Consider the following 25,661-nt stretch of genomic DNA (forward strand, 5'->3'; position numbering starts at 1 on the left):
TGAGAGGGCTGCAGCAGCTCTGCTGTGAGCACAGGCTGAGAGAGTTGGGGCTGTGCAGCCTGGAGAGGAGAAGGCTTCCAGGAGACCTTGGAGTGGCCTTGCAGTGTCTGAAGGGGGCTACAGGAGGGCTGGAGAGGGACTGTTGACAAGGTCTGGGAATGAGAGGAGGAGGAATGGGTTTGAAGTGGCAGAGGGGAGATTGAAAGTGGTCATTGGGAAAGGGCTCTTTAGCATGAGGGTGGTGAGATACTGGCACAGGTTGCCCAGGGAGGTGTTCAAGGCCAGGTTGGATGAGGCCTTGAGCAACCTGTTCTAGTGGGAGGTGTCCCTGCCTATGGAACTGGATGATCCTCGAGGTCCCTTCCTACCTAAACCATTCTATCATTCTATGATTCCTATCTCTTTTGCACGTTGGAAGCTGAAGCATTTCAGAAGATAGAGCATCCGAGCAAGTAGCTGAGGGTAGCTTTTCTCTGAGGTGTTCTCTTTTTGACCTTGTCCTTTACTGTTGTGAGATGGATCAAAATTTCCACCTGAGCACTCTCAGCTTTTCTCAGCCTGGATCCAGTATCAGAGCACTTGCATAAAGCAAAGTGGATCAGAGCTGCTGGGCTGATGCCTGTGTCCCAGGGGCAATTCTCTGTCATCCAGCTCAAACACAGAGACTAAAACGTCTGGGAGAGATGCAGCCTGTAGGTCAGAAATGTTTGGCAGTAAACTGATTTGGTCAATTAACTTAAATAAGGCAGATAAAATATGCCCCTTGTTTTCTGGTCAGGATGTTGTGAAGATTGAAACAAAATATAAAGGCAGTTGTGTCTGGAGAGGCCTCCCGAAGAGTGCTCTGCTACTGAGAGCGCAAGGAAAGAGCCTCCACAACACCACCAGTCCTGCCTGCCCTGGGTCTGAGCTGCACCTGTGACGGACAGAAGGGAGCTGGCCTCTGGCCTCTGAAAGACCCTGAGCAGCCAGGGACACTCAGTCCCTTCTGATGCCCAGGGCTGATGGGATCACAGCTGAGACTTCACTGCAGATGAGGTCACAGCTCAGGTCTCACAGGAGATGAGATCACAGCAGAAATTTCACTGCAGATGAGCTCACAGCTGAGACTTCACTGCAGATGAGCTCACAGCTGAGACTTCACTGCAGATGAGATCACAGCTGAGGTCTCACTGAAGATAAGATCACAGCTGAGGTTTCACTGGAGATGAGCTCACAGCTGAGACTTCACTGCAGATGAGGTCACAGCTCAGGTCTCACTGGAGATCAGATCACAGCTGAGGTTTCACTGCAGATGAGCTCACATTTGAGGTCTCACTGCAGATGAGCTCACAGCTGAGACTTCACTGCAGATGAGCTCACAGCTGAGACTTCACTGCAGATGAGATCACAGCTGAGGTCTCACTGAAGATAAGATCACAGCTGAGGTTTCACTGGAGATGAGCTCACAGCTGAGACTTCACTGCAGATGAGGTCACAGCTCAGGTCTCACTGGAGATCAGATCACAGCTGAGGTTTCACTGCAGATGAGCTCACATTTGAGGTCTCACTGCAGATGAGCTCACAGCTGAGACTTCACTGCAGATGAGATCACAGCTGAGGTCTCACTGAAGATAAGATCACAGCTGAGGTTTCACTGGAGATGAGCTCACAGCTGAGACTTCACTGCAGATGAGGTCACAGCTCAGGTCTCACTGGAGATCAGATCACAGCTGAGGTTTCACTGCAGATGAGGTCACAGCTCAGGTCTCACTGGAGATGAGATCACAGCTGAGGTCTCACTGCAGATGAGCTCACAGCTGAGGTCTCACTGGAGATGAGCTCACAGCTGAGACTTCACTGGAGATGAGCCCCCAGCTGAGGTTTCAGTGGAGCTCGCACTGCTGCAAAGCCAGAGCACTAAGGTTGCAGGCACTCTGGGCAGTACAGGTCTCGACCCTCCCAACACCCTAGGAAGAAGTGGTTGTGCATGGGAACGACAGGGACAAGAGAGGCCTCAGCAAGTGCGTCACAGCTCTGTGGTACACAGGGCTGAAGGGTGGATCCCAGCTTGTTTTTAACGTAAACATGAGGTGAATTTGCTTTAAAGACTCCAGAGGACTGCAGTGCCTTCTGGTGAGCCACGCAGCAACTTACTACTCCTTGGCTATGCCAGTGAATGTTGTTGCAAGGCTGAACTCTAAGTGCATTCTGTAGCAGATGAATCTCCTTCCTCCTCTGCTGGCAACACTTAAAGCCAGCCACTCTGAGCTGCCTTTCCTGCATTCCTGCACACACTTATCCAGCCACTCGTTATCCTCTGGGCCGGTGCCCAAGAGCTCACCAGCAGCAGCAGATCCAATGGGCCATGAAAACATTCCCTGCCCTGGACTGACAGAACTAAGGCCAGCTCCAGTGTGGCTGCTTACTGCATCTGGAATGGAGCACACACAGAGACTGGCACTGGGATGGGCTGCCCGGGGAGGTGGTGGAGTGGCCGTGCCTGGAGGGGTTGAAGCCAAGCCTGGCTGGGGCACTTAGTGCCATGGTCTGGTTGGTTGGGCAGGGCTGGGTGCTAGGTTGGGCTGGCTGAGCTTGGAGCTCTGCCAACCTGTTTGGTCCTATCCTATTCTAGTCTAGTCTAGTCTAGTCTATTCCTATTCTATCTTTTCCGACTTCAAATGCCAGGGCAAAAGATACTGCTTTGGCCAACTCAATCTCACCCTCATTAGAGGCTTTGCCCACCTGATCAGTGATAAAAGCTGCTGCTGCAACCAAGTTTGAGAGAGCTGTTCCCTGGGCACTGACTGACTGCACCCACTGAACAAGGGCTGTGTGGTGTGGGCTGCCTGGTGCTCAGAAAGCTTTCCCTCCCCCAGCTCACTAAGCCCACGGTCAGACCAGCCTCGGCCCTGCTGCCGGCTGCAGCAAACAGTCAGGAAGCAGCTACCCTGCAGTCCTGCCCAGAGAGTGGGGACCAAAGGGGGACAGACTTTGGATTTTTCCTGCAGTGTCTCCAGGTGCTGCTTAAATGCCTGCTGGCATGGTGCAGCTTGTGGTGACCAAGGTATTCCTCTGGCTCAGGACAGCAGCGTTTGGAACTGAAGATCTGATGGCACAGAATTGCTCCGAGGTGCCACACAGTGAGTTACCAACTCACTGCACACTGAAATGACCACCACAAGCCAGCAGTGTGCCCTGCTGGCCAAGAAGGCCAATGGCAGTCCAGGAGGGAGTGGAAGGCTGTGCTCAGTTCTCTGCCCCTTTACTTTGTCCTGGTAAAGGCTGCGTCAGGAATCTTGTGTCCAGCTCTGGGCCCCTCAGCTCCAGAAGGAGCTCAGGGAGCTCCTGCAGAGAGGCCAGCCCAGAGCCCCCAAGCTGCTGCAGGCAGGGAACATCTCCTGTGGGGCCAGGCTGAGGCAGCTGAGGCTGGCAGCTGGCAGCAGAGCAGCCTGAGGGCTGCCCTCAGTGCTGTGCTAAAGCTGTGCAGGGCAGCGTGGGCAGGATGCAGACAGGCTCTGCCCAGGGATGCCCAGTGACAGCACCAGGAGTAAGCAGAGCAGGAGCCCTATAACACAACATTGCCTGTCTTGTTCCTCTGTGGGTGAAGATCATAGCTCCTCAGCACAGAGGGGCAGCAGGATGTCAGCCAACAGCTGCCTGGGCCCACACTTCACAGTATCACAGTATCACCAAGGTTGGAAGAGACCTCACAGATCATCAAGTCCAACCCTTTACCACAGAGCTCAAGACTAGACCATGGCACCAAGTGCCACATCCAACCTTGCCTTGAACTGCCCCAGGGACGGCGACTCCACCACCTCCCCGGGCAGCCCATTCCAGTGTCCAGTGTCCACTTGCAAGTGTTAGCCCCAGAACTGCTGTACTTCTCCTCACCTAATTCCTTTGAACACCCACAGTGCTTAGGAGGATATTGCTCAGCTGAGTGAGCATCGGCCCCAGAGCACCCAGCACCCACTAGGGCAGATCTGCCTGGCACAGCAGTAGGAACAGCAGTGCTTGGCAAGCAGCAGAGCTCCCACTGCTGCCCTCCACAGCCGGTGGGCACTGATGTTAGCAGCGAGGGCACACACACAGCCTGCAAGACACAGCCACAGCCGGAGCAGCACTGCTGCTGTCATGGCTTGGGAGTTACCAGCCCCCCTCCCAATGAATTCACCCAGGCTAGACTCAGCTGGCTGGAGGTCAAGGACTGAGCTCTATATTCACAGCTTAGCACAACGTACAAGCAGAGAGTTACAACAGTTACAGCTCTAGACAGAAATACCCAAGTTAAAGGTAACACAGAAACACAACAGCCCTGCCAGGAACCAGAGTACCCAGGAGGAGCTCCCAACCACCCTAACACCTTCTCTCCACCCTTCTACCTTATCCCAGAGCCTGCCTCACATGCAAGGTGAGCTGAGAGGATGGGCAAGGGGGGTTGGAAGCAGAAGGATTAGTTGGGTTACACAGATCCAGGCAGAGCAGCAGAAGCCCAGGGAGAAAATAGACTCCAACAGACAGAGACTCTCTGTCTTACCTGTGTTTGTGCCCTTGCTTTTATCCATCTCAGCAAGCCTGTGAGTGCAGCAGACATCACCACTGTCTCCTTTTCACAGCCTAGCAGCTAATTTCTCTCATTAAAATATCCCAATCAGCCTCAAACCAGCACAGCAGCTTTGGGCAGCTCAGCTACTAAAGGGCAGTGGAAACAAGAAGGAGATCTAATAGCTCATGCAGCGTTCCTGGGAACGTCAGAGAACCACACAGACCTCCACAGGAACTAGGAAAGGATTCTCAAGCACTTCATGGAACAAGCTGTGCATTCCACATGGACCCATACAGAGTGCTGACTTACTGACTGGAAGCCCATTTCTGATTCTGGAAGGTGATGCTGATGGTGTTTCCTGGGGCAGAACTGACCAACAGTACTGAAACAGCAGCAACACTGCTAGAATTAAACAGCACTGCTGGAGTGCTACTGCCCAGCTGCAGCAGGGAAAGAATCTCAGGGCTCCTTGCATTCCAGCTTAGAGGCTATCTGCTCCTGGATGACAATGACCTGTGGCCTTCAAGGATTCATTTCTTAGCATAGCCTCCCAGAGTGGCTCAGGCTGGGAGGGAGCTCAGAGCTCATCCCCTCCACCCTCCCCACCATGCCCAGAGATACCTCTCAGCTACACTCAGCTGCTCAAGGCCTCATCCAGCCTTCCAGACTTTCAATTTGGTGTCTGCATTGCTATTCCTTTGTTCCTTGCTACCCTAGAACTTGATCTAGCCAATTGGATAGGGCTGGGTGATAGGCTGGACTGGATGATCTTGGAGGTCTCTTCCAACCTGGACAATTCTATTCTATTCTATTCTATTCTATTCTATTCTATTCTATTCTATTCTATTCTATTCTATTCTATTCTATTCACTTCACTGTAAACTCTCTTGCTTCCTAGACAGGTTGAAACAGTTGATCCTTGGCGTCACTTCAAACCTGGCATTCTGTGATTCTGGGTAGCAGAGACTCTGCCCACTCTGATTTGTGTCTCTCCCCAGCAGGCATCCTCACTGCTGCCTTGTGCAATGGCTTATCCATGCCTGTCGTTACTGGTACAGAAGGAATCTCCAATCCCATTTTACCAAGTACAGTCAACCACTCAGATTCCTCTGACACATTACTTAGAATCATAGAATCACAGAGCCAAGCAGGTTGGCAGAGAGCTCCAAGCTCAGCCAGCCCAACCTAGCACCCAGCCCTGCCCAACCAACCAGACCATGGCACTAAGTGCCCCAGCCAGGCTTGGCTGCAACACCTCCAGCCACGGCCACTCCACCACCTCCCTGGGCAGCCCATTCCAATGCCAATCACTCTCTCTGCCAGGAACTTCCTCCCCACATCCAGCCTAGACCTGCCCTGCCACAGCTTCAGACTCTGTCCCCTTCTTCTGTTGCTGGCTGCCTGGCAGCAGAGCCCAACCCCACCTGGCTACAGCCTCCCTGCAGGCAGCTGCAGGCAGCAATGAGCTCTGCCCTGAGCCTCTTCTGCTGCAGGCTGCACACCCCCAGCTCCCTCAGCCTCTCCTCACAGGGCTCTGCTCCAGGCCCCTCCCCAGCCTTGCTGCCCTTCTCTCCACACCTGCCAGCACCTCAACAGCTCTCTGCAATTCAGGAGCCCAGAACTGGACACAGCACTCCAGGGCTGGCCTGAGCAGTGCTGAGCACAGAGGCAGAAGAGCCTCCCTTGTCCTGCTGCCCACACTGGTCCTGAGCCAGCCCAGGATGCCATTGGCTCTGCTGCCCACCTGGGCACTGCTGCCTCCTCTACAGCTCCTCTCTCCCAGCTCCCCCAGAGACATCTCAGTGTCCCTTCCCATGTCAGCTGTTGTCCCTGGGCTGTTGTTATTTGAAGAGGAGACAATCAGATCATGTGTTTAAAGACATTTAGCTCACTAACAAACCTGTAATCTTTTCCCCTGCCTCCTTCCCTTGGTCTCTGCCCTGCACCTGGTGTAAGGCTGCTACTGCAACCACACAGGCCAGATGCAGCAATCCAAGGCCAAGGATGCTGGGGATGGTGGTAGCCTGCTGGCGCTTTCGCCTCTGTTCTCATCAGGATCAGGCATGCCTACATTCACACAGCCATTTCAAGTGGGGACAGCATTATTTGTGCTACTGAAGCAGTCAAAAGCCACAGGCGCGGAGCAGCAGCTCTTTGTGTCAGATCCTGTACAAGGAGGGCAGGAGAACTACCCACACGGCAGAAGGAATGCGACCGGCACAAAGCAGGAACCCTGATGCAGACTGAGGAGGGAGCAGAAGGAAAACGATGCCTGTGCCATATAAACCCTGTCTGAAGCAGCCTGGGACACTGGGATCCAGCTGAGGCCAAGCTGCCACACGGCCCCGCGCAGGAGTGCACTGCAACGGCCACTGCGGGGCTCTGCTGCCGGGGGGTCCCTACCAGGGAGAGTGTGGAGGAGTCCAGGCTGCTGCAGTCCAGACCTGCCTGCAGTTAGGAGTGTTACCCTAGGAGTACTTTTTCTGGAGCATTTGGGATTTCCTAAGCCCAAACAGATGCAGAACCTAGAACATTCCCTAGTGGGAGGTGTCCCTGCCTACGGCAGGGGGTTGGAACTGCATGATCCTTGAGGGCCCTTCCAACCTAAGCCACTCCACGGTTTTTGCTGTAGAACATTTTGTCTTTACAAAGCACAGGACTGCCCACAGCCTGTTCCCAAAGGGAGGCTCATTTGCCCTGTTGTTAGCGCTGCCAGGCACAGCAGTCAGCAGATGATTTTCCTCACGAGCTGCTGAATCCTTTCATTTGCTGTGAAGGACTCTCATTGTCCTTCCCTTCTCCCCACTTCACTTTCCTCTCAAAGATCTTCAGGATCTGAAGTGGGCTATGAGAAAGCTGGAGAGGGACTTTTTAGGCTGCCAGGGAGTGATAGGACTGGGGGGAATGGAACCAAGCTAGAAATGGGGAGATTCAGACTGGATGTGAGGAACAAGTTCTTCAGCTTGAGGGTGGTGAGAGCCTGGAAGATGGTGGTGGAGGGAGGTGGTGGAAGCCTCATCCCTGGAGGTGTTTAAGGCCAGGCTGGGCAGCCTGATCTAGTGTGAGGTGTCCCTGGGCATGGCAGGAGAGTTTGGAACTGGCTAATCCTTGTGGTCCCTTCCCGCCCTGAGTGAGTCTGTGATTCTAGAGTCACCCAGTTCTGAAGATTCCCAGATGCTCAGCCCTTGTGGCATAGAGGCCAAAATGTCCTTCCACCTCCTCTTCCTTTGCCTCTCTCATTTGGAGCCTTGGGAGGCAGTGGAAGAACGACCCAAGCCTTTGCACCGCATGCATGGGCTTTATGTGCTGCATGAACTGCCCTCAAGTACCTGCAGGTGGTAGGAATGAGACATTGCTCTGGAGGTCTACCACTGTCACAAAGCCTGCTTTTGGAACACTTTGTGAGCTGTGCAGGTACATGGCAGAGCCCACAGAAATAGAGCTGATTATACCGTGGATGGCATCACTGCCACATCACTTCTGCTCCCTGGCAGCAGTCTGACTGAGAGGAGGCCATGGCAGGGAGCTCGGAGTGGATGACCTTTGAGCCACTGCAGAATTCTGTGAGCCACTGTGCCTAAGTCACAGCCCACAAAGCCAAAGGTGTTTTTGTCAGTGCATGCACAGGTGCTGAGCTTGCTGCAAGATTTGGGCTGGCAAGGCCATTTCTTTCCCTCCAGTCTTGCACACTGTCACTTTACTGCAGTGGAGCACTCTCCATGCAATGCAGCTGCTAAAGGTAACACCAACAGCCAAGGCAGGCTCAACAGGGAAGAGCTTTTCTCCACAGGGCTACCACTGAGGCTGAAGAAGTGGTTTACAGCTGCAGCTGTGGATGTAGGTGCCTACAGCAATGGCAGCACAGAACTGCAAAGGTAAGAGGGAGGAAGCTGCTGCCCGTGCGGAGATTGACTGCACCTGCCCTGTTTGTGGGAGATGAAGTTCAGAGTTAGCAGCCAGATGCCTCATACAGGGATGGCAGTACAGAGGAGCACACTGACAGGCAGGCACACACAAAATGCTGCCCTGCAGTTCCTGTGTTCCAGCTTTTACCCTGCCCCAGCAGCAGCCTGGCTAGCAGCACAGGAGCTTTGATCCGACTCACGTTCCACAAGGCCCTGAGGCAGAGCCAGCGATGACCTTGAGTGATTAAGGGTCAGCAAACTGCAGCCTGGAGCAACCCTTCTGTGAACTCTGGCACATTCTGAGCAGGCTCCTGCTGCTTTGTTGCCTTTGGCCCTTCTCTTGCAGCTCAAGTATTGTGAAATTGTGAATAGGGTTACAAGACTGATGGGCTCTGTCTTGGTGACTCAAGGCCTTGCTCTTCAAATGTTCTCACTCCTCAGAACTCCCTTGGCAAACAATCTGATCTAGCAGCTAAACATTCTTCTCTAGGTGTGTCAGAGCACCTACCAGGGGAAAAAATGAAAAGGCAAAAACCCAGAAGTGTATAAATATCATGTAGGGCAGGGGGACAGGCTGTCAGGCACTCCTTGTGGCAGCAGTGTGGTTGGAAAAGCTCCCTCCCTTCTAGGTGTGCAGGTGCCCCAGCCCCTGGCTGTGGGGCCTGGCAAAGGCAGAGCTGCTTCAGGGAAGCTCAAACATCTGTGGAACATGGAAAGAAAAAATGAAACAGAGCCACACGTTGCTGTCTGCAGCTCCCTGCAGGGAGGCTGCAGCCAGGTGGGGTTGGGCTCTGCTGCCAGGCAGCCAGCAACAGAAGAAGGGGACACAGCCTGGAGCTGTGCCAGGGCAGGTCTAGGCTGGATGTGAGGAGGAAGTTGTTGGCAGAGAGAGTGATTGGCATTGGAATGGGCTGCCCAGGGGGGTAGTGGAGTGGCTGTGCCTGGAGGTGTTGAAGCCAAGCCTGGCTGGGGCACTTAGTGCCATGGTCTGGTTGGTTGGGCAGGGCTGGGTGCTAGGTTGGGCTGGCTGAGCTTGGAGCTCTCTGCCAACCTGCTGGATTCTAGGATTCTCTGATTCCAAAAGCAGTTGCAAATGTAATGCCACTGACTCCCAAGCTGCCTGCCTGCAGGGGAGCACATTCAATGGAGAGTCAACAAGGCTTCTGAGCTAAGTTTTAGTGTGGGTTTTGCTTTCAAGGTGCAAAGTCTGCCAAAGGCCTAAGCTCTAAGTTCTGCCTCTTCAGATGTACCAGCAGGGAAACATAAAATTCCCTGGACTTCTTCTCTGTTGGCAGTGCTTTTTCTGCCACTGAGGTGGCCTCTGTGCTGCAATGGAATGTTGAGTGAATTAAAGCCCTGCAGTGAGAGGTGTCAGAGGTGGAGAGGGAAATAAAAAAGGGTGTAGAAATCATAAGGTATTAGGCTTGCCTCTATCTCTTGGAAAGAGGCAACTCACCTGGCAGGAGAAAAGCTAAAGTACTTCATCAGACCTGTGGCATTTGCAGCATCTGAGATGAAAACATTCCAGGAGCCGAAGGCAGCCTGCAGGGAGGCTGCAGAGGGACTTTGCATCAGGGGCTCTAGAGACAGCCCAAGGGGCAATGGTTTGGAGCTGAGGCAGAGCAGGCTGAGAGTGGAGCTGAGGAAGGAGTTGCTGAGTGTGAGGGTGCTGAGAGTGTGTCCCAGGCTGCCCAGGGAGGCTGTGGCTGCCTCCTTGCTAGGGGTGCTGCAGGCCAGGCTGGATGAGGCCTTGAGCAGCTGAGTGTAGCTGAGAGGTGTCCCTGGGCATGGTGGGGAGGGTGGAGGGGCTGAGCTCTGAGCTCCCTTCCAGCCTGAGCCGCTCTAGGAGTCTGTGTCTCTAGAGAGTCTCAGTGCTTCTCCCCTGATCTTTGACTGCAAGAAAGCAGTTCCTACTTGCAGTATTTAACACCTACTCTCCCTTCCTTATCTCCCTACCCTTCTTCTGAGCAATCAAAGCCAAGTGATAAAACGATCACACAAAAGAATTTTGTTCTGCTTTCTTAGCTGTGGCAATTGCTGGATGATTTCTCTCCCTGGCAAGGAGATTTGGAAGAGCCAGGAGGCTGTGAGATGACTGAAGGCACAGGCAAGATCTTACCAAGACACTTTGAAAAGTGATTCAGAAGCATGAACCTTAGAGAGAGCTGCTCAGCTGCAAAGGTACCACAGGGAGAGTGTGGAACTGCGCAAAGGGGAGAGCTCAGAATGTGTGGCATGTCTCACCCAGAGGAATTCTGGGCGGGAGAAAACCCAAACCAAGCTCTTTCAGCTACGAAACAGAGATAGCCAGAGCTCCCTCCCTGGCTTTGAACACCAAAGGCAAGGCAAGGCAAGGACGAAAAAAGAGAAGGAAAGCACAAGCCAGGCAGAGTGGAGAGTGAGCTGCAGAGAGCGCAGGAGAGAGGGAAGGAGAGTGCAGGAGCAAGAGAATTCCTTGTGAGAGAGGCACATGTCAAGGACAAGGAGAAATGGTTTTCCATGATGTCACCCCCAGCAAGTCTGTGTCTGGAGAAGTGCTTGAGCAGGCAGCCATGGGCTTCCTGTGCTTTAGCAAGGCAAACTGTTGGTGCCGCAGCTCCCAGACAGGCCCCAGCAGCAAGGAATCCTGTGCAGAGAGGCTCATTTAGCTATTCATGCCCTGCCAGCGAGCTGCTCCGACCCAGCTGACAATTCAAGGAGCTGATGCAAGGCTCTTTTCCTACACCTTCCTGTGCATGCTTCTACTTTTCTGTGCTCTCCATCTACTGGTGGAGAGATTAAACTGTTGCTGCTGCTCTTCTAACTCGAATTCTGTGTCTTTGTCCCCTTACTTGTCTTGGACTCAAGCCTGAGGCTCCTTCTTAGACCAAACCCAGGAAACAGGGCAGATTTACACTGACACTGTTTCTTTCCCCTTTAATGTGGCTTTTCCTTCCTGAGGTTTTGCATATTCCCTCTCCAACTAAAAGCACGTTAATTGTGGACATCACAAATCCTCCCCAAATCACCCTAAAAATAACCACAGCTGCATGTGGAGACCTGGGTCTGTGGAGGCTGAATTCAGTCCAAACAGGACTGACACCACAGAGAGCAGTGTGAGCAATGTGCCTGCCCCCAGGGGCACTGCTCTTCGGCCCTGCTGCCTGTGTCTGCTCTCAGTGCAGCTGTCTCTTCTGCCTTCTGCAGGCCACAGCTAGGTGTTAGAGCAGAAGAGAAGTAGCTCAAATGCTTCCAGAAGCAAGCAGAACTGTGGCTGCAGAGCTGGGGCAGTGCTCTTGCTAGGTCTGATCTGGTGAAAGACAGCCCTGGCCAAGGGGCAGCCAAAGTGCTCTTTGGAGCAGGGTCAGTATGCTTGGGTGCAAGGAGCTCTCCTGGCTTCAATGCAAGGACACCCCAGGATGCCTTTGGCCATCTTGCCCACAAGTGCACTTTGCTGGCCCATGGGCATCCTGTTGCCCAGCAGGAGCCCAGTTCCTGTTGCCCAGAGCTGCACAGCCCCAGTCTCTCCTGGTGCAGAGGCAGTGGTGGTGTTTTGCTGTGTCAGCAGTTATGGAGCAGGCTGAAAGCAGGACAGGGCTTTCATGGATGCCAGCATGTCAGGTAACAACTGAATTCATCAGTGAATGGTGAAGGAGCAATTCCTGACGTGAAGCTTGCAGCTCCAAGAGCTGACCTCCAATCTTACAAACACCCTGAGTCCATTAAGAACTGAGTTTGCTACAGGAAAACCAGTTCTTTCCAGGGCTCTGTGGGCTTTCTTTACCAGCATCCTCAGCTGCTCTGCCCCTCTGAGAACCTCCCTCCCACAGAAAGGTGCCAGCCTGGGCTTGATTGCGTCTTACAAGCACTGAGAGCAGACCCGCACAGGATGTCATGAGCAGTCTGTGCCCAGCCTTGCATGCTGCCCACAGCCCCTCACCTACAAGCAGGAGGCAGCAGATGGCAGCATGCCCTGAGCAGACACAAGTGTTGGACACCAGAAATAGTCCAGCTGGGAGCTGCAGAAACCCTTGCTGCTCTCTGTGAAAATGGTAACCAATCTGCTTATGACACAGCACCTCAGGCTGGAAGGGAGCTCAGAGCTCATCCCCTCCACCCTCCCCACCATGCCCAGGGACACCTCTCAGCTACACTCAGCTGCTCAAGGCAGCTCTATTGGCTTTGCTTGACATCTTCCCTCTTCCTCTATCACCCCTTAGAATCACAGAATCCAGCAGGTTGGAAGAGAGCTCCAAGCTCAGGCAGCCCAACCTAGCACCCAGCCCTGCCCAACCAACCAGACCATGGCACTAAGTGCCCCAGCCAGGCTGGGCTGCAACACCTCCAGCCGCGGCCACTCCACCACCTCCCTGGGCAGCCCATTCCAGTGCCAATCACTCTCTCTGCCAGGAACAACATCCAGCCTAGACCTGTCCTGGCACAGCTTGAGGCTGTGTCCCCTTCTTCTGTTGCTGGCTCCTCCCCAGCCTTGCTGCCCTTCTCTCCACACCTTCCAGCACCTCAACAGCTCTCTGCAATTCAGGAGCCCAGAACTGGACACAGCACTCCAGGGGTGGCCTGAGCAGTGCTGAGCACAGGGGCACAAGAATCTCCCTTGTCCTGCTGCCCACACTGCTCCTGAGCCAGCCCAGGATGCCATTGGCTCTGCTGCCCACCTGGGCACTGCTGCCTCCTCTTCAGCTCCTCTCTCCCACCACCCCCAGCTCCCTCTCTGCCTGGCTGCTCTCAGCCACTCTGGCCCCAGCCTCTAGTGCTGCTTGGGGTTGTTGTGGCCAAAGTGCAGAACCCTGCACTTGGCCTTGTTCAGTCTCATCCCATTGGCCTCTGCCCACCCATGCAGCCTGGCCAGGTCCCTCTGCAGGCCTCTCCTACCCTCCAACAGCCCCACAGCTGCTCCTAGCTTGGTGCCATCTGCAAACTCACTGCTGCTGGACTAAATCCCCTGCTCCAGATCATCAATAAAGATATTGAACAGGACTGGGCCCAGTACTGAGCTAGGAGGTGGCTCCTGGCCATGCGTGAGCTCTCAGACCTGCCCTTCCTCACCAGCAATCATGCCCTGACCATTGCCCTTGCAGGAAAAGATTCAGCAACTCAGAGGCTTCCCTCTGGTGCTCTTTGTGTGAAGCCACTTGCCAAAGTCTGCCTCGGGATGGCATTGTCCCTTCAGCTGGGTAATGCTCCTGGGTAGTGTGAGTGGCTGCATGGGGCTCAGTGCTGCCTGGGCCTAAGCACAACAGTGATGCAGCCCTCCTAGCCCTGGCTACATAGAATCACAGAGCCAGCAGGGTTGGAAGGGACCACAAGGAGCAGCCAGTGCCAACCCCCTGCCATGCCCAGGGACACCCTACCCTAGAGCAGGCTGCACACAGCCTCAGCCAGCCTGGCCTCAAACACCTCCAGCCATGGGGCCTCAACCACCTCCCTGGGCAACCCCTGCCAGCCTCTCACCACTCTCCTGCTCAACAACTTCCTCCTCACCTCCAGCCTCACTGTTCCCACCTCCAGTTTTGCTCCATTCCCCCCACTCCTGACACTCCCTCACAGCCTCAAAAGTCCCTCCCCAGCTTTTTTGTAGCCCCCTTCAGATCCTGGAAGGCCACGAGAAGGTCCCCTGGGAGCCTCCTCTGCTCCAGCCTGCACAGCCCCAACTCTTTCAGCCTGTGCTCACAGCAGAGCTGCTGCAGCCTCTCAGCATCCTCCTGGCCCTGCTCTGGACACTCTCCAGCACATCCTTCTTGTAATGGGGGCTCCAGAACTGGATACTGTACTCCAGGTGGGGTCTCAGCAGAGCAGAGCAGAGGGGGAGAATCCCCTCCCTGGCCCTGCTGGCCACACTTCTGCTGCTGCAGCCCAGGATCATCCTCTATCAGATCTGCAAACTCCTCTAAGTGCCAATTCAGGAAGCTTTGTTTTGCTAAGGAAAATGGAAAAGCTGCTGTGTGCTGAGGGATGTGGGTTGGTGGTGAGGTGGCAGTGCTGGGTTAGCTGCTGGACTGGATGATCCCAAGGGTCCCTCACAGTGATCCTGTGACTGTGTGATGTGTTTTCTAATATAAGAGCTCAGCCTACTGGAGTCTTCAGCTGTGACTGTAAGCATGGAACTTTTAGGAGTGCTTGCCATGCAAATGGCACCTCAGGCAACCTGCACTGTCATTAACCCAGTGTCCTGCACACACTGCTGCATAATCTCAGTACTGCATAGTGTAAAATCCCTTCACTTCCAACCTGGCCTCCTGTGCCAAGTTCATATTAGAGATCTTTGTACTCACCCCAGCCTTTGGTTTAGCTCCTGAGCTGGCTGCTGGACAGGGAGATGCTGCATCAGGAGAGTGGGTGCCAGGAGACAAAAGTGCTTGGGAGTGACCTGCTGCAGCCACATCCACTCCACTTTCAGAACCAGACTCAGTATCCTGTAAAGACAAATGGTTGCAAGTCCCTGTAGTAAAGGTAGAGATGAACTCAGTATCTGGTTCTTCTGAACAGCACAGGTACTCAGTCAGCCTCACTGTGATGGTTTGGGAGCCACCTGCCCCCACCACTCTATGAAATCACCTAGACCAAACTCAGGTGGCTGGAAGTTAAGGAATGAAGCTTTATATTCACAGCTATTCACAGCTCTGGCTGGATGTTAGTGGAAGTTCTTGACAGAGGAGTGATTGGCATAGGAATGGGCTGCCCAGGGAGGTGGTGGAGTGGCTGTGGCTGGAGGTGTTGCAGCCAAGCCTGGCTGGGGCACTTAGTGCCATGGTCTGGTTGGTTGGGCTGGGTGAGCTTGGAGCTCTCTTCCAACCTGCCTGATTCTGTGATTCTATCATTCCATGAGTCTATCATCTTAGAATCATAGAATGGTTTAGGTTGGAAGGGACCTCCAAGCTCCACCAGTTCCAACCTCCCTCCCACCCCCGGAGCTGCTAGAGGTGAGGGCTGAGGAAAAAGAGAGGTGAAGTACAGCCACCTGGAATCAGAGAGGGAGGGCTGAAGTGACTTACAGGCCCATGCTTCCGCTTGTAGGTGGGGGTGCTGGCCGGGGAGGAGCCTGCACTGAGAGCACTTTCGATGTCCTGGTCCAGCTGGTCCAGCTTCATGATCAGCAGCACCATGGAATCCAGCCGGGACCGATCCCGGTCCTCTGCCACCTCCTGTGGAACAGAGCAGACAGCTGCTGGGGCTGAGATGGCACCAACCTGCAAGCAGAGCTCTGCTTCTCAGCTGGAGAGGAGAGCACACTGATCACCAGGCAGAAAAATGCCTTCCCTGGGGAAACATGGCCTGGTGGGGCCAGCTGCCTGAGCAGCGCCCCGCTGCTGGGGCAGCCTCTGGTGCCAGCAGCCAGAACGCAGCCAGCAGGGCGCTGAAGGGTCTGGGAAGCAGAGTGCTCTGCTGCAGACCCAGCATCACCTTCTCCTGCATGCAGAGCTGCTGCTTCTGAACACTCCTCTACTCACTCACCCCAGCTCTCCCATGTTTGTACCAGACAGGTATGAAGCTGAGTGCATGATCAAAACAGGAGAGAGAAGCTGCAGCCGAGGCTAACAGCTGCCTTGCCCTGCAGAACCCCTCACAATAACTGAGCGTTAGGGCTTGGAAGGGAGCTCCAGACACCATCCAGTCCAGCCCCCCTGCCAGAGCAGGAGCACCCAGGAACACCTCGGGGGGGTTGGAAAGTCTCCAGGCTGCACCCCCCAGCTCCCTCAGCCTGTGCTCACAGCAGAGCTGCTCCAGCCCTTGCAGCATCTTTGTGGCCTCCTCTGGCTTCCCTCCAGCTGCTCTGTGTCCTGCTGGGGACAGCAGCACTGGACATAGTCTGGAATTGAGCTCCTCTGGTCAGAAGTCCTAGCAATGGGTTTTGGTTCTGAGTGCTGTTGCCATCAGCCTCGACAGAAGAAGTGTTACCATTTCAACTCTGGTGTCTGTGTTTGCCTGGATGACACAAGGGTCACCTTCTGTTTGGCCAGGGCACTGCTAAGCCGTGTACATGGAAGTCCAAGTGTCAAAACAAAAGGTTAACCACATACAAATAAAACAAGAATACTTCAAAAAAGGGCAGCTGTGAGCTGGAAACCCCACGCAAAACACTGGCTAAATGTTGTTAGATGAATTTCTGTTTAGACATTGTAGCCTTGATAGGATCTACTAAACATCCAAGAGCCTTAGAGCTGATTTGTCTTTCTTCTGTTTCCTTGTGTGTGTATTCTGAGTTTATTATTGAAGTGTGATAGGAGCTAAAGCCAGGAAGAGATCAGCATGTCATTTGTTTTCCTTTGCAGAGAGTATTTCCTTTGCAGCCAGCTTCCACACTCCCCCCACTCACACCTACTGGCCTTCCACACTGGAACACACAACCACCATTTACACTGATAGCACTGGACCCAAATCCTTCCCTTCCCATTCTGAATCCAGCACCTGGGCATCAGAAGGTGCCTGGTCAAAGACTGCCCCCCAGTTCAAGAGACATACGGAGATGCTTGAGAGAGTCCAGCACAGAGCCACAAAGGTGCTGAAGGGAATGGAACAGCTCTGCTAGGAGCAGAGCCTGAGGCAGCTGGGGCTGTGCTGCTGGGACAGGAGGAGCTGAGAGGTGACCTCAGCAGTGGTTATCAATGTGTGCAGGGTGAGTGGCAGGAGGCTGGCGCCAGGCTCTGCTGGGTGATGCCCAGGGACAGCACAAAGGGTAGAGGAACCTTGATTCAAAGAGGAGGAGGAATTTTGTCCCTGTGAGGGTGGCAGAGCCCTGGCACAGGCTGCCATGGGGAGCTGTGGAGTCTCCCTCTCCGGAGATATTCCAAACCCACCTAGATGCATCCCTGTGTGATCTGGTACAGGAGATGCTGCTCTGTCAGGGGGGTTGGCCTGGCTGAGCTTTGGAGGTCTTTGGAACTCTGGTTCTACAGCAGCCTCTGAGCTGGGCAGCTCAGGGGTGTATCACAAACTCTCACAGGAGGTCGAGCTTGAGATGTGATTTGTCTGGAGCTTTTATTTTTAACATGTCTCCCCACAAAGAGGAAATGCTTAGGTCATGAACTGGAAAAAAAAAAGATTGTTTTTCAGCTGCTGTCCTCAGTGGTGTGATAAAGGAGCTGGGGAACTCTGAGCATGCTACAGGGTTAGAACAGAAAGCACTGGAATTGCTCCCACAGCGCAGGGAGCTGAGCTACTCCTGAATTAACTATTAAACCCCCAAAGTTAAGGTCACATTCAAGGAAATCAGAACTTTTACTACAAGGAAAACAGCTTCCAAGCCCTCCTGCTACAGCTAGCAAACGGTGCCAGTGAAGGGGAAGGGGATCCTGTAGTGGGGCTGCAGAGGGACTGCTCAAAGGGGCTGTGGTTCAGCAAATGTGCAGGGCAGCATGGGCAGGACACAGGTCCCTAGGCCCACGGGGAGGTCCACACAGGTGTACATCCCACACTTGCCATCTGAGAGGTGGTGCCCTGCTGTCATGCAGATTGAGTTTGGGCAGTGTGACCTAGGAGCTGGCAATGGAACTGCAGAGCTCCTGAAGCCTGCCTTGCTTACCCTTGCAAATGCATGTGCAGTGCAGACAGTGAATGAAAACAGCACAGCACAGCTGGGAGTCTGTGGCCTCTGGGAGGCACTGGGGAGAGAAGGGCAACCCTGGTTCCTAGGTGCATCCATGAGGCAAACACCAGACCACCTCCAGGTCATGGAAATAGAGATGGATCCATTAATGACTGGAACTTTACCCTCTTTAAAGTGATAGTTTATCTGGGGTGCCCAGTACAGGGAGGGCACAAAGCTGCTGGAGGGAAGCCAGAGGATGCTCCAGGGGCTACAGCAGCTCTGCTGTGAGCACAGGTTGAGGGAGCTGGCAGGGTGCAGCCTGCAGGGGAGAAGGCTCCAGGGGCACCTCAGAGCTGCCTGCCCAGAGCTGGTGGGGAGGTATGGTGGGGAGGCTGGGGGAGATGAGCTCTGAGCTCCCTTCCAGCCTGAGCCACTCTGGGATTCTATGACAGTAGAAGTAGCTGAAGGTGACCTAACTTCATAGAACCAAGCAGGCTGGCAGAGAGCTCCAAGCTCAGCCAGCCCAACCTAGCACCCAGTCCTGCCCAACCAACAAGACCATGGCACTAAGTGCCCCAGCCAGGCTTGGCTTCAACACCTCCATGGACAGCAACTCCACCACCTCCCTGGGCAGCCCATTGCGATGGCAAATAATTCACTGCAGCCTGGGTTGGCACTGGCTGTGCCCTGAGCCAGGCTCTGTCCCCAGCTGTGTCACATCTCTGAGGCTGTCTCTCTCCTCTGTTGGCCTCACTTCTAAGCCAGTAGCTGGAGATTTCATACAATGCTTCTCTCCTCTCCTGAGCTGACTTTGTCGTGGTATGCCTCGTGTTTGGCCGGTGGAAGTTGGAATACACCACAGATAAAATCCAGTCCAATAACCTGATGCTAAATCCATCCCTATGGAATAGTGTGGGCTTGGCAGCCCTTCAGTTCTGCTGGGATAATGCACTCCTATCTCATGAGATAAGGCCTGAATAAGCTGGGAAGGCGAAGCATAACACTGGAGCACAGTGCAGTGCTCTGGAGCTATCTGGAGCTCTCTACCAGCAGCATTGTGATTCCATGAGGACATGAGCTGATCCCTGCCAGCTGCTCTCTGCTGCACTTCCAAACGCCTCCTGCTCCCTTCTCCAGCAGTTTTTCCCCTGCAGACATACTTCATGCAAAAGTTATGCCGACCTTTCAGGCTGCTGTATGCTTTTGTCACAAGCTGTGGTGGCAATGTTTGCTGCTCTCCTGCAGTGTCAGGAAGCCTGCTCTACAGGGGCTGCTAGAGGTATGGCAAAAGCAGAGTGTGAGTTCTCTTTGCTGGCAGTAAGTAAGCACACAGCTGCTGGGTCTGGGAGCACAGGGAAATAATTAAGAGCAGTGTCACTCTTTCACCAGACAGAAGGTCCTGGAGTGGCTCAGGCTGGAAGGGAGCTCAGAGCTCATCTCCCCCAACCTCCCCACCATACCCAGGGACACCTCTCAGCTACACTCAGCTGCTCAAGGCCTCATCCAGCCTGGCCTGCAGCACCCCTAGCAAGGAGGCAGCCACAGCCTCCCTGGGCAGCCTGGGACACACTCTCAGCACCCTCACACTCAGCAACTCCTTCCTCAGCTCCACTCTCAGCCTGCTCTGCCTCAGCTCCAAACCACTGCCCCTTGGGCTGTCTCTAGAGCCCCTGATGCAAAGTCCCTCTGCAGCCTTCCTGCAGGCTGCCTTCAGCTCTGGGCAGGCAGCTCTGAGGTCCCCACACCCTCTCCATTGTGCCTGCTCCTTTATGAGCAGAAGGCAGGTGAAGAGGGAGCTGGTTCCCGTGTCTCAGGCTCAGTTCTGACAGCGTAACCAGACTGGACAGAACACCAAGCAGAGCTCTCCTGGCTCTGCTGAATGCCTGCACTGTCTTGCTGCAGCTAACAAGAGCATTGTTCTCACAGGCGTCCTTCCTCCACTGCCCTCATCCCTAGAGACTCCCCAAGCAGCTCTGGGCAGCCTTCTGTTTATCAGACTCCTCTCTCCCTTTCCTCTCGGAGACAGGAAGCCGAAGGGTTTGACCTCCTCTGGATCTTTCCCAGTGTCAGGAGGTGGTCTGTTCAAAAAGATTCCATGCCACTGATCTCTTCCTGATTTCTCAGATAGCTAGCTCAAGAAATAAGGTCTCCACTGTGCTCTCCACAGCTGTGAGCCAACCAGTGGGCTCCTCTGGGAGCTAATTATCAAACCCTGGGAGGTTTCCTTTCAAGGAACAAGCACTCTGGTCCTGCTCAGCGGGTTCCACCGCAGCAGGGCTGAGCAGAGACAGCTCCGTGGCAGCTGCCAGCCAAGGGAAGCCTTAGCAGCACCACAGACCTGCTGCTGCTTCAGAACTTTGGCTCTGTCGTTCTCTCAGTGCATTTTCTTGTGGCCAGGAAGGCCTTCTCCTGTTTGTACGAAGACTGCAGAACAATTGCCAGAGCCAAGGGATCCACGAAGCACAGGACTGCCCTGTGTGACTGCTGGGAGCATGGCGAGCGAGAGCACAGCAGGCAGCGGCAGACAGGCACTGCTCCAGACTCGGTTTTCATAGGGGCTTGGTAAAAATCAGAGAGCTGCAGGATGGTTTGGGTTGGATTTGTCATTCTCTGCCTGCATCCTCCTCATCAGTGCCCCCAGCCCTTGTGCTGCGTCCTGTCCCGGGCGAGGCAGGTAAAAACAGCGGCAATATCCGCTTCAGGGCTCAGCACCATCCTGACACTGAAAGCAGGAGAGCGAGGACAGCTCCAGCCCAGCAAGAGGACTCCCTTAAAACAGCTGGCAGAAGCAGAAGGAATCAGAGCACCCCTAAAAGACCTGCACTGATCCAGTCCTCTTTGATGGCAAAGGAAACCTGGAGCCTTGAAGCCGCCGTGCCTGGAGGTGTTGCAGCCAAGCCTGGCTGGGGCACTCAGTGCCATGCTCTGGTTGGTTGGGCAGGGCTGGGTGCTAGGTTGGGCTGGCTGAGCTTGGAGCTCTCTGCCAACCTGGTCGATTCTATGACTCAGTTCAGTGGTTATTTAGTAAGGGGTTCCAGTGACAGTTAACATTTCTGGCTGCTAAAGGTCAGGCTTAAGCTTGCAAAAGTCCTCGGCAGCACAAGCCAACGATTTCCCTGCTGTGTGTCCTGCTCAGCGGGGGAGCAGTTGTGTGAAGGCACCGCTCCAGCTGCTGGGTCCTTCTACCAGTCACACAGCTCCTCTCACTCTGCTGCCTACTGAGAGCAGTCACCATCACAAATGCTCATCTCGCCGGCATGCTGAATACCCTCCAGATTTAATCAGCTTCTGGAATTCAGGGAATTCCCCAGCCCAAACACCACTTCTGGTTCTGACCGAGAATAAAGGAGATGACCTCAGCCTAGGCAGAAATCAATCAAAGACAGAAGTCACTATTAGGACATTTTCTCCCCATCTTCTCAGTTTCAGTGAGGGTCTCTGAACAAGCACTCTAAAAGGCAGGGTGTTTACTGGAGGCTATATTCTCTACCAGTAAAACAAAAGACTCTTACAACCATTCATTCTAACCAGCCCTGTGCTCCCTGCAAAGCACAACCAACCCCACAGATGGAGAGCTGCTCTCCAGGGCAGGCTGAAGCAGAACAAATCCGTGTTCACTTTCCTACAGAAGGTGTGAAGTGATGGAATGACAGAAGGCACTGGGGTGAAAGGGACCTCAGAGTTCATCCAGTCCAACCCCGCTGCAGTCAGCAGGGGCATACCCAAAGAGATCAGGCTGCTCAGAGCCCCAACAAGCCTGACCTTGAATGGCTCCAGGGATGTGGCCAGCACCTCCCTGGGCACCCTCTTCCACTGTTCCAACACAGGATCACAGATGTCAGGGGCTGGAAAGGACCCAAAGAGACCGTCGAGTCCAACCCCCCTGCCAGAGCACAGAATCATAGAACCAAGCAGGCTGGAAGAGAGCTCCAAGCTCAGACAGCCCAACCTAGCACCCAGCCCTGCCCAACCAACCAGACCATGGCACTAAGTGCCCCAGCCAGGCTTGGCTGCAACACCTCCAGCCACGGCCACTCCACCACCTCCCTGGGCAGCCCATTCCAATGCCAATCACTCTCTCTGCCAACAACTTCCTCCTAACATCCAGGCAGGATCACACAACCTAGCTCAGGGCACACAGGAACACATCCAGACAGGCCTGGAAAGGCTCCAGAGAAGGAGACTCCACAGCCTCTCTGGGCAGCCTGTGCCAGGGCTCTGGGACCCTTCCAATCAAGAAGTTCCCCCTTGTGTTGAGCTGGAACCTCCTGTGCTGCAGCTTCCATCCACTGCTGCTTGTCCTATCCCAGGGAGCAGTGAGCAGAGCCTGCCCCCCCATCCTGACCCCCAGCCCTCAAATATTGATAACCATTGATTAGATCCCCTCTCAGTCTTCTCTTCTCCAGACTAAGCAGCCCCAGGGCCCTCAACCTCTCCTCACCAGGCAGTGCTCCAGTCCCCTCATCATCCTTGTAGCCCTCCACTGAACTCTCTCCAGCAGATCCCTGTCCTTCTGCAACTGGGGAGCCCAAAACTGAAGGCAGTGCTCAAGATGAGGTCTCAGCAAGGCAGAGTAGAGGAGCAGGAGAACCTCCCTTGATCTGCTGGACACACTCTGCTTAATACCCCCGAGGATGACATTGACATTCTTGGCCACAAGGGCACACCAGCAGAGTAAAGATCTTCTCCCTGATGCCCAGCCCAAATCCAGCCTGCTGTGTTTAGAGCCAGTGCCCCTGCCCTGGTGCTGCATGCCCTCGTAAGTAGCCCCTGCCCAGCCTTCTTGCAGGCCCCCTTCACGTACTGGAAGGGCACTAGAAAGTCTGCCAGGGGCTTTCTCTTCTCCAGGCTAATCACAAAGCAGCTGCTCCTTACCCTGCAAACCCAATCAAGATCACTGCCACAGGAGGGATGGAGATGCAGCATGGGGACTGCCACACAGGAGGGAGCAGATTGTCTGCTTAGGTCATGGCAGGGAAGGCAAAGCTCACTGCTGGTCACAGAGTAATGGGAACCACTCTGGCAGAGAATGGCTGACAAAGGGATCAAGTAGAGGTAACAGACTCGTCCCAACACACAGCCTGCTTGTGCCACTGCTGGATGGAGTCAGCCCACATCTGTTGTGCCTCTGGAACTGTGGCCTGTGTGTGAATCTCAGCCTGTGTTAAATCAGAGCACTCAAATTAGAGAGATGGCCCAAACCCAGGAGAGCCACTGCAAACTGCGCTGCCATTGCACAACAGAGCTGTTTCCCTGTCTGTGCAGAATCACATTGCAGACTGAACCCAAGCACTGTGTACCACAGAATCCAGTGCTAGGCTGCACAATAAACACAGAAAGACTCCTAAAATAAACTGCAGACAAACATGCCCTTTGCATTTTTGTTTAAGCACCTCCCCCCTTCCCTCCAACTGCCCTGGCATGGCCAGGAGGCAGCAATCATCTCTAGCTGCTCAAGTTCTCTTTTGTCTTGAAGAATCTGGAGTGACAGCAAGGCTAAACCATGCCTGTTTTCAGCTCCTTCAGCACTTGGGGTTCCATAGCTCCACGAGATGCTCTTGGTGAAAAACCTCTTCCAAGAGGGAATCAGCTACCTGGGTTTCAGCCTGCTAATGCAGGCTCTGCTCCCCTGCACAGCCAAACCTTAGAGCTCACAGCTCTGCCCTCAACAAAGGCTGAAGGTGACTGCAGAGGTGGGACCTGTTAGAGAACCCCTGAGTGGCTCAAGCTGGAAGGGAGCTCAGAGCTCATCTGCTTCAACCTCCACACTGTGCCCAGGGACACCCCTCAACTACACTCAACTGCTCAAGGCCTCATCCAGCCTGGCAGGAGGCAGTCACAGCCTCCCTGGGCAGCCTGAGCCACACTCTCAGCACCCTCACACTCAACGACTTCTTCCTCGGCTCCAAACCATTGCCTCTTGGCCTGTCTCTAGACTCCTCTCTCTGCCAACAACTTCCTCCTCACATCCAGCCTAGACCTGCCCTTGCACAGCTCCAGGCTGTGTCCCCTTCTTCTGTTGCTGGCTGCCTGGCAGCAGAGCCCAACCCCACCTGGCTACAGCCTCCCCTCAGGGAGCTTCTCCTCTCCCAGCAGCCATGCTTCAGCAGGAGCAAGGTGACATTGCTGGATGCCAGCAGCAGAACTCAGTCTGACAGAGGGCCCAGGATTGAGCCTCCCCTCTCTGCAGAGCAGTGCAGCTGCTCAAGGCTCTCCAGCAGCACAGCCTTACAGCAGAGCTCGGTGGACAGCCCAGGGATGGAAAATCTCTGTTGCTATTTCAGTTTTGTGTCTGTAAGACGGAAAATTTTTCATGTCTACACAGATGGTAAATAAATTTCTGCTACATGAGGCAGTTCCTGGAATAAAGAAATTTTCTCAAATAACAAGAGCCAATTTTTTCCCCCAGCAAGGCTTATTTTTAACTTTCCCAGGGACTTGTTGAGAGGGCTGGAAAAGTGTCCTTTCACCTTCAAACCCCTGCTCTGGCTCCAGAAATAGCCTCTGCTGTCGTTCTCAGCACACACGACTCTTCTTTACGCTCCAGAAGGGGTTTCCAAAGCACAGGTCAAAGCTCCACAAGTGCAAGCACTGCCTCTGCACACAGCAGCTAGGAAAGCAGAGCTCTGCCCAGGTGCTAGGGCACTCACTGGTGCTGAACTGCTGACATAGGATCACAGAATGGTTTAGGTTGGAAGGGACCTCAAAGCTCAGCCAGTTGGAACCTCCCACTAGAACAGGTTGCTCAAGGCCTCATCCAGCCTGGACTTGAATACCTCCAGGGAGATTGTGGAGCACAGAATGACCCAATGTCATCTTTGATCACATTGGGTCATTCTGTGCTCCACAACCTCCCTGGGCAACCTGTGCCAGTGTGGTCTTCAATCACAGCTCTTCGGAATGTGACTGCAACTGATGCCCATAGTCAGAACTGCTCACAGGCTTCAGTGTGGTACAGCAAAACTGACTGACTTAAAACCTGCCTTGCAAGAGAGCCTACAGTAAGGATGACAAAGGAACTCCTCCAGAAGCTGAACAGAACATGTGGAAATGTGCTAAATGACAGGTGCTGCAGAATATCAACCCAACAGGGATTGATCAGTGCCCAGATATGGAACAATTCCTCTGGTGTGTCCAGCACAGAGCAACGAAGATGCTGAAGGGAATGGAACAGCTCTGTTAGGAGCAGAGCCTGAGGCAGCTGGAGCTGTGCTGCTGGGACAGGAGGGCACTGAGAGGTGACCTCAGCAGTGGTTCTCAATGTGTGCAGGTGAGTGGCAGGAGGCTGGAGCCAGGCTCTGCTGGGTGATGCCCAGGGACAGCACAAGGGGCACTGGGTGGCAGCTGAGGCAGAGGAAGCTTCATTTAAACAGGAGGAGGAATTTTTTCCCTGTGAGGGTGCCAGTGCCCTGGCACAGGCTGCCTAGGGGGGCTGTGGAGTCTCCCTCTCTGGAGATATTCCAAACCCACCTGGATGTGTTCCTGTGTGATCTGGTCTAGGAGATTGTGCTGTGGCAGGGGGTTGGCTTTGCTGAGCTTTGGAGGTGCCTCCCAGCCCCTGATACTCTGTGATGATTTGCCTCTGCCAGCCCAACAGCTTTCTACCACCCTCCAGCAACACATTCAGGCTGGATGTGAGGAGGAAGTTCCTGGCAGAGAGAGTGATTGGCATTGGAATGGGCTGCCCAGGGAGGTGGTG

At 54.2% G+C, this 25,661-nt stretch overlaps 1 protein-coding gene across 1 annotated transcript in view; it reads right to left on the reverse strand.

Moving 5' to 3' along the window:
- The window catches only part of DLC1 (DLC1 Rho GTPase activating protein), a 165,207-nt gene that overhangs the window by 113,774 nt on the left and 25,772 nt on the right, over positions 1-25,661 (reverse strand). The window contains exons 3-4 of the mRNA XM_064149330.1: positions 15,429-15,578; positions 14,709-14,849 (exon numbers count right to left, since the gene is read on the reverse strand). Coding sequence (XP_064005400.1) covers positions 14,709-14,849; positions 15,429-15,578 — 291 coding nt within the window. The remainder of the gene's footprint in view (positions 1-14,708; positions 14,850-15,428; positions 15,579-25,661) is intronic.

This window comes from Pogoniulus pusillus, chromosome 9 (assembly GCF_015220805.1).
Source record: "Pogoniulus pusillus isolate bPogPus1 chromosome 9, bPogPus1.pri, whole genome shotgun sequence".
NCBI classification, from domain to species: Eukaryota; Metazoa; Chordata; class Aves; order Piciformes; family Lybiidae; genus Pogoniulus; species Pogoniulus pusillus.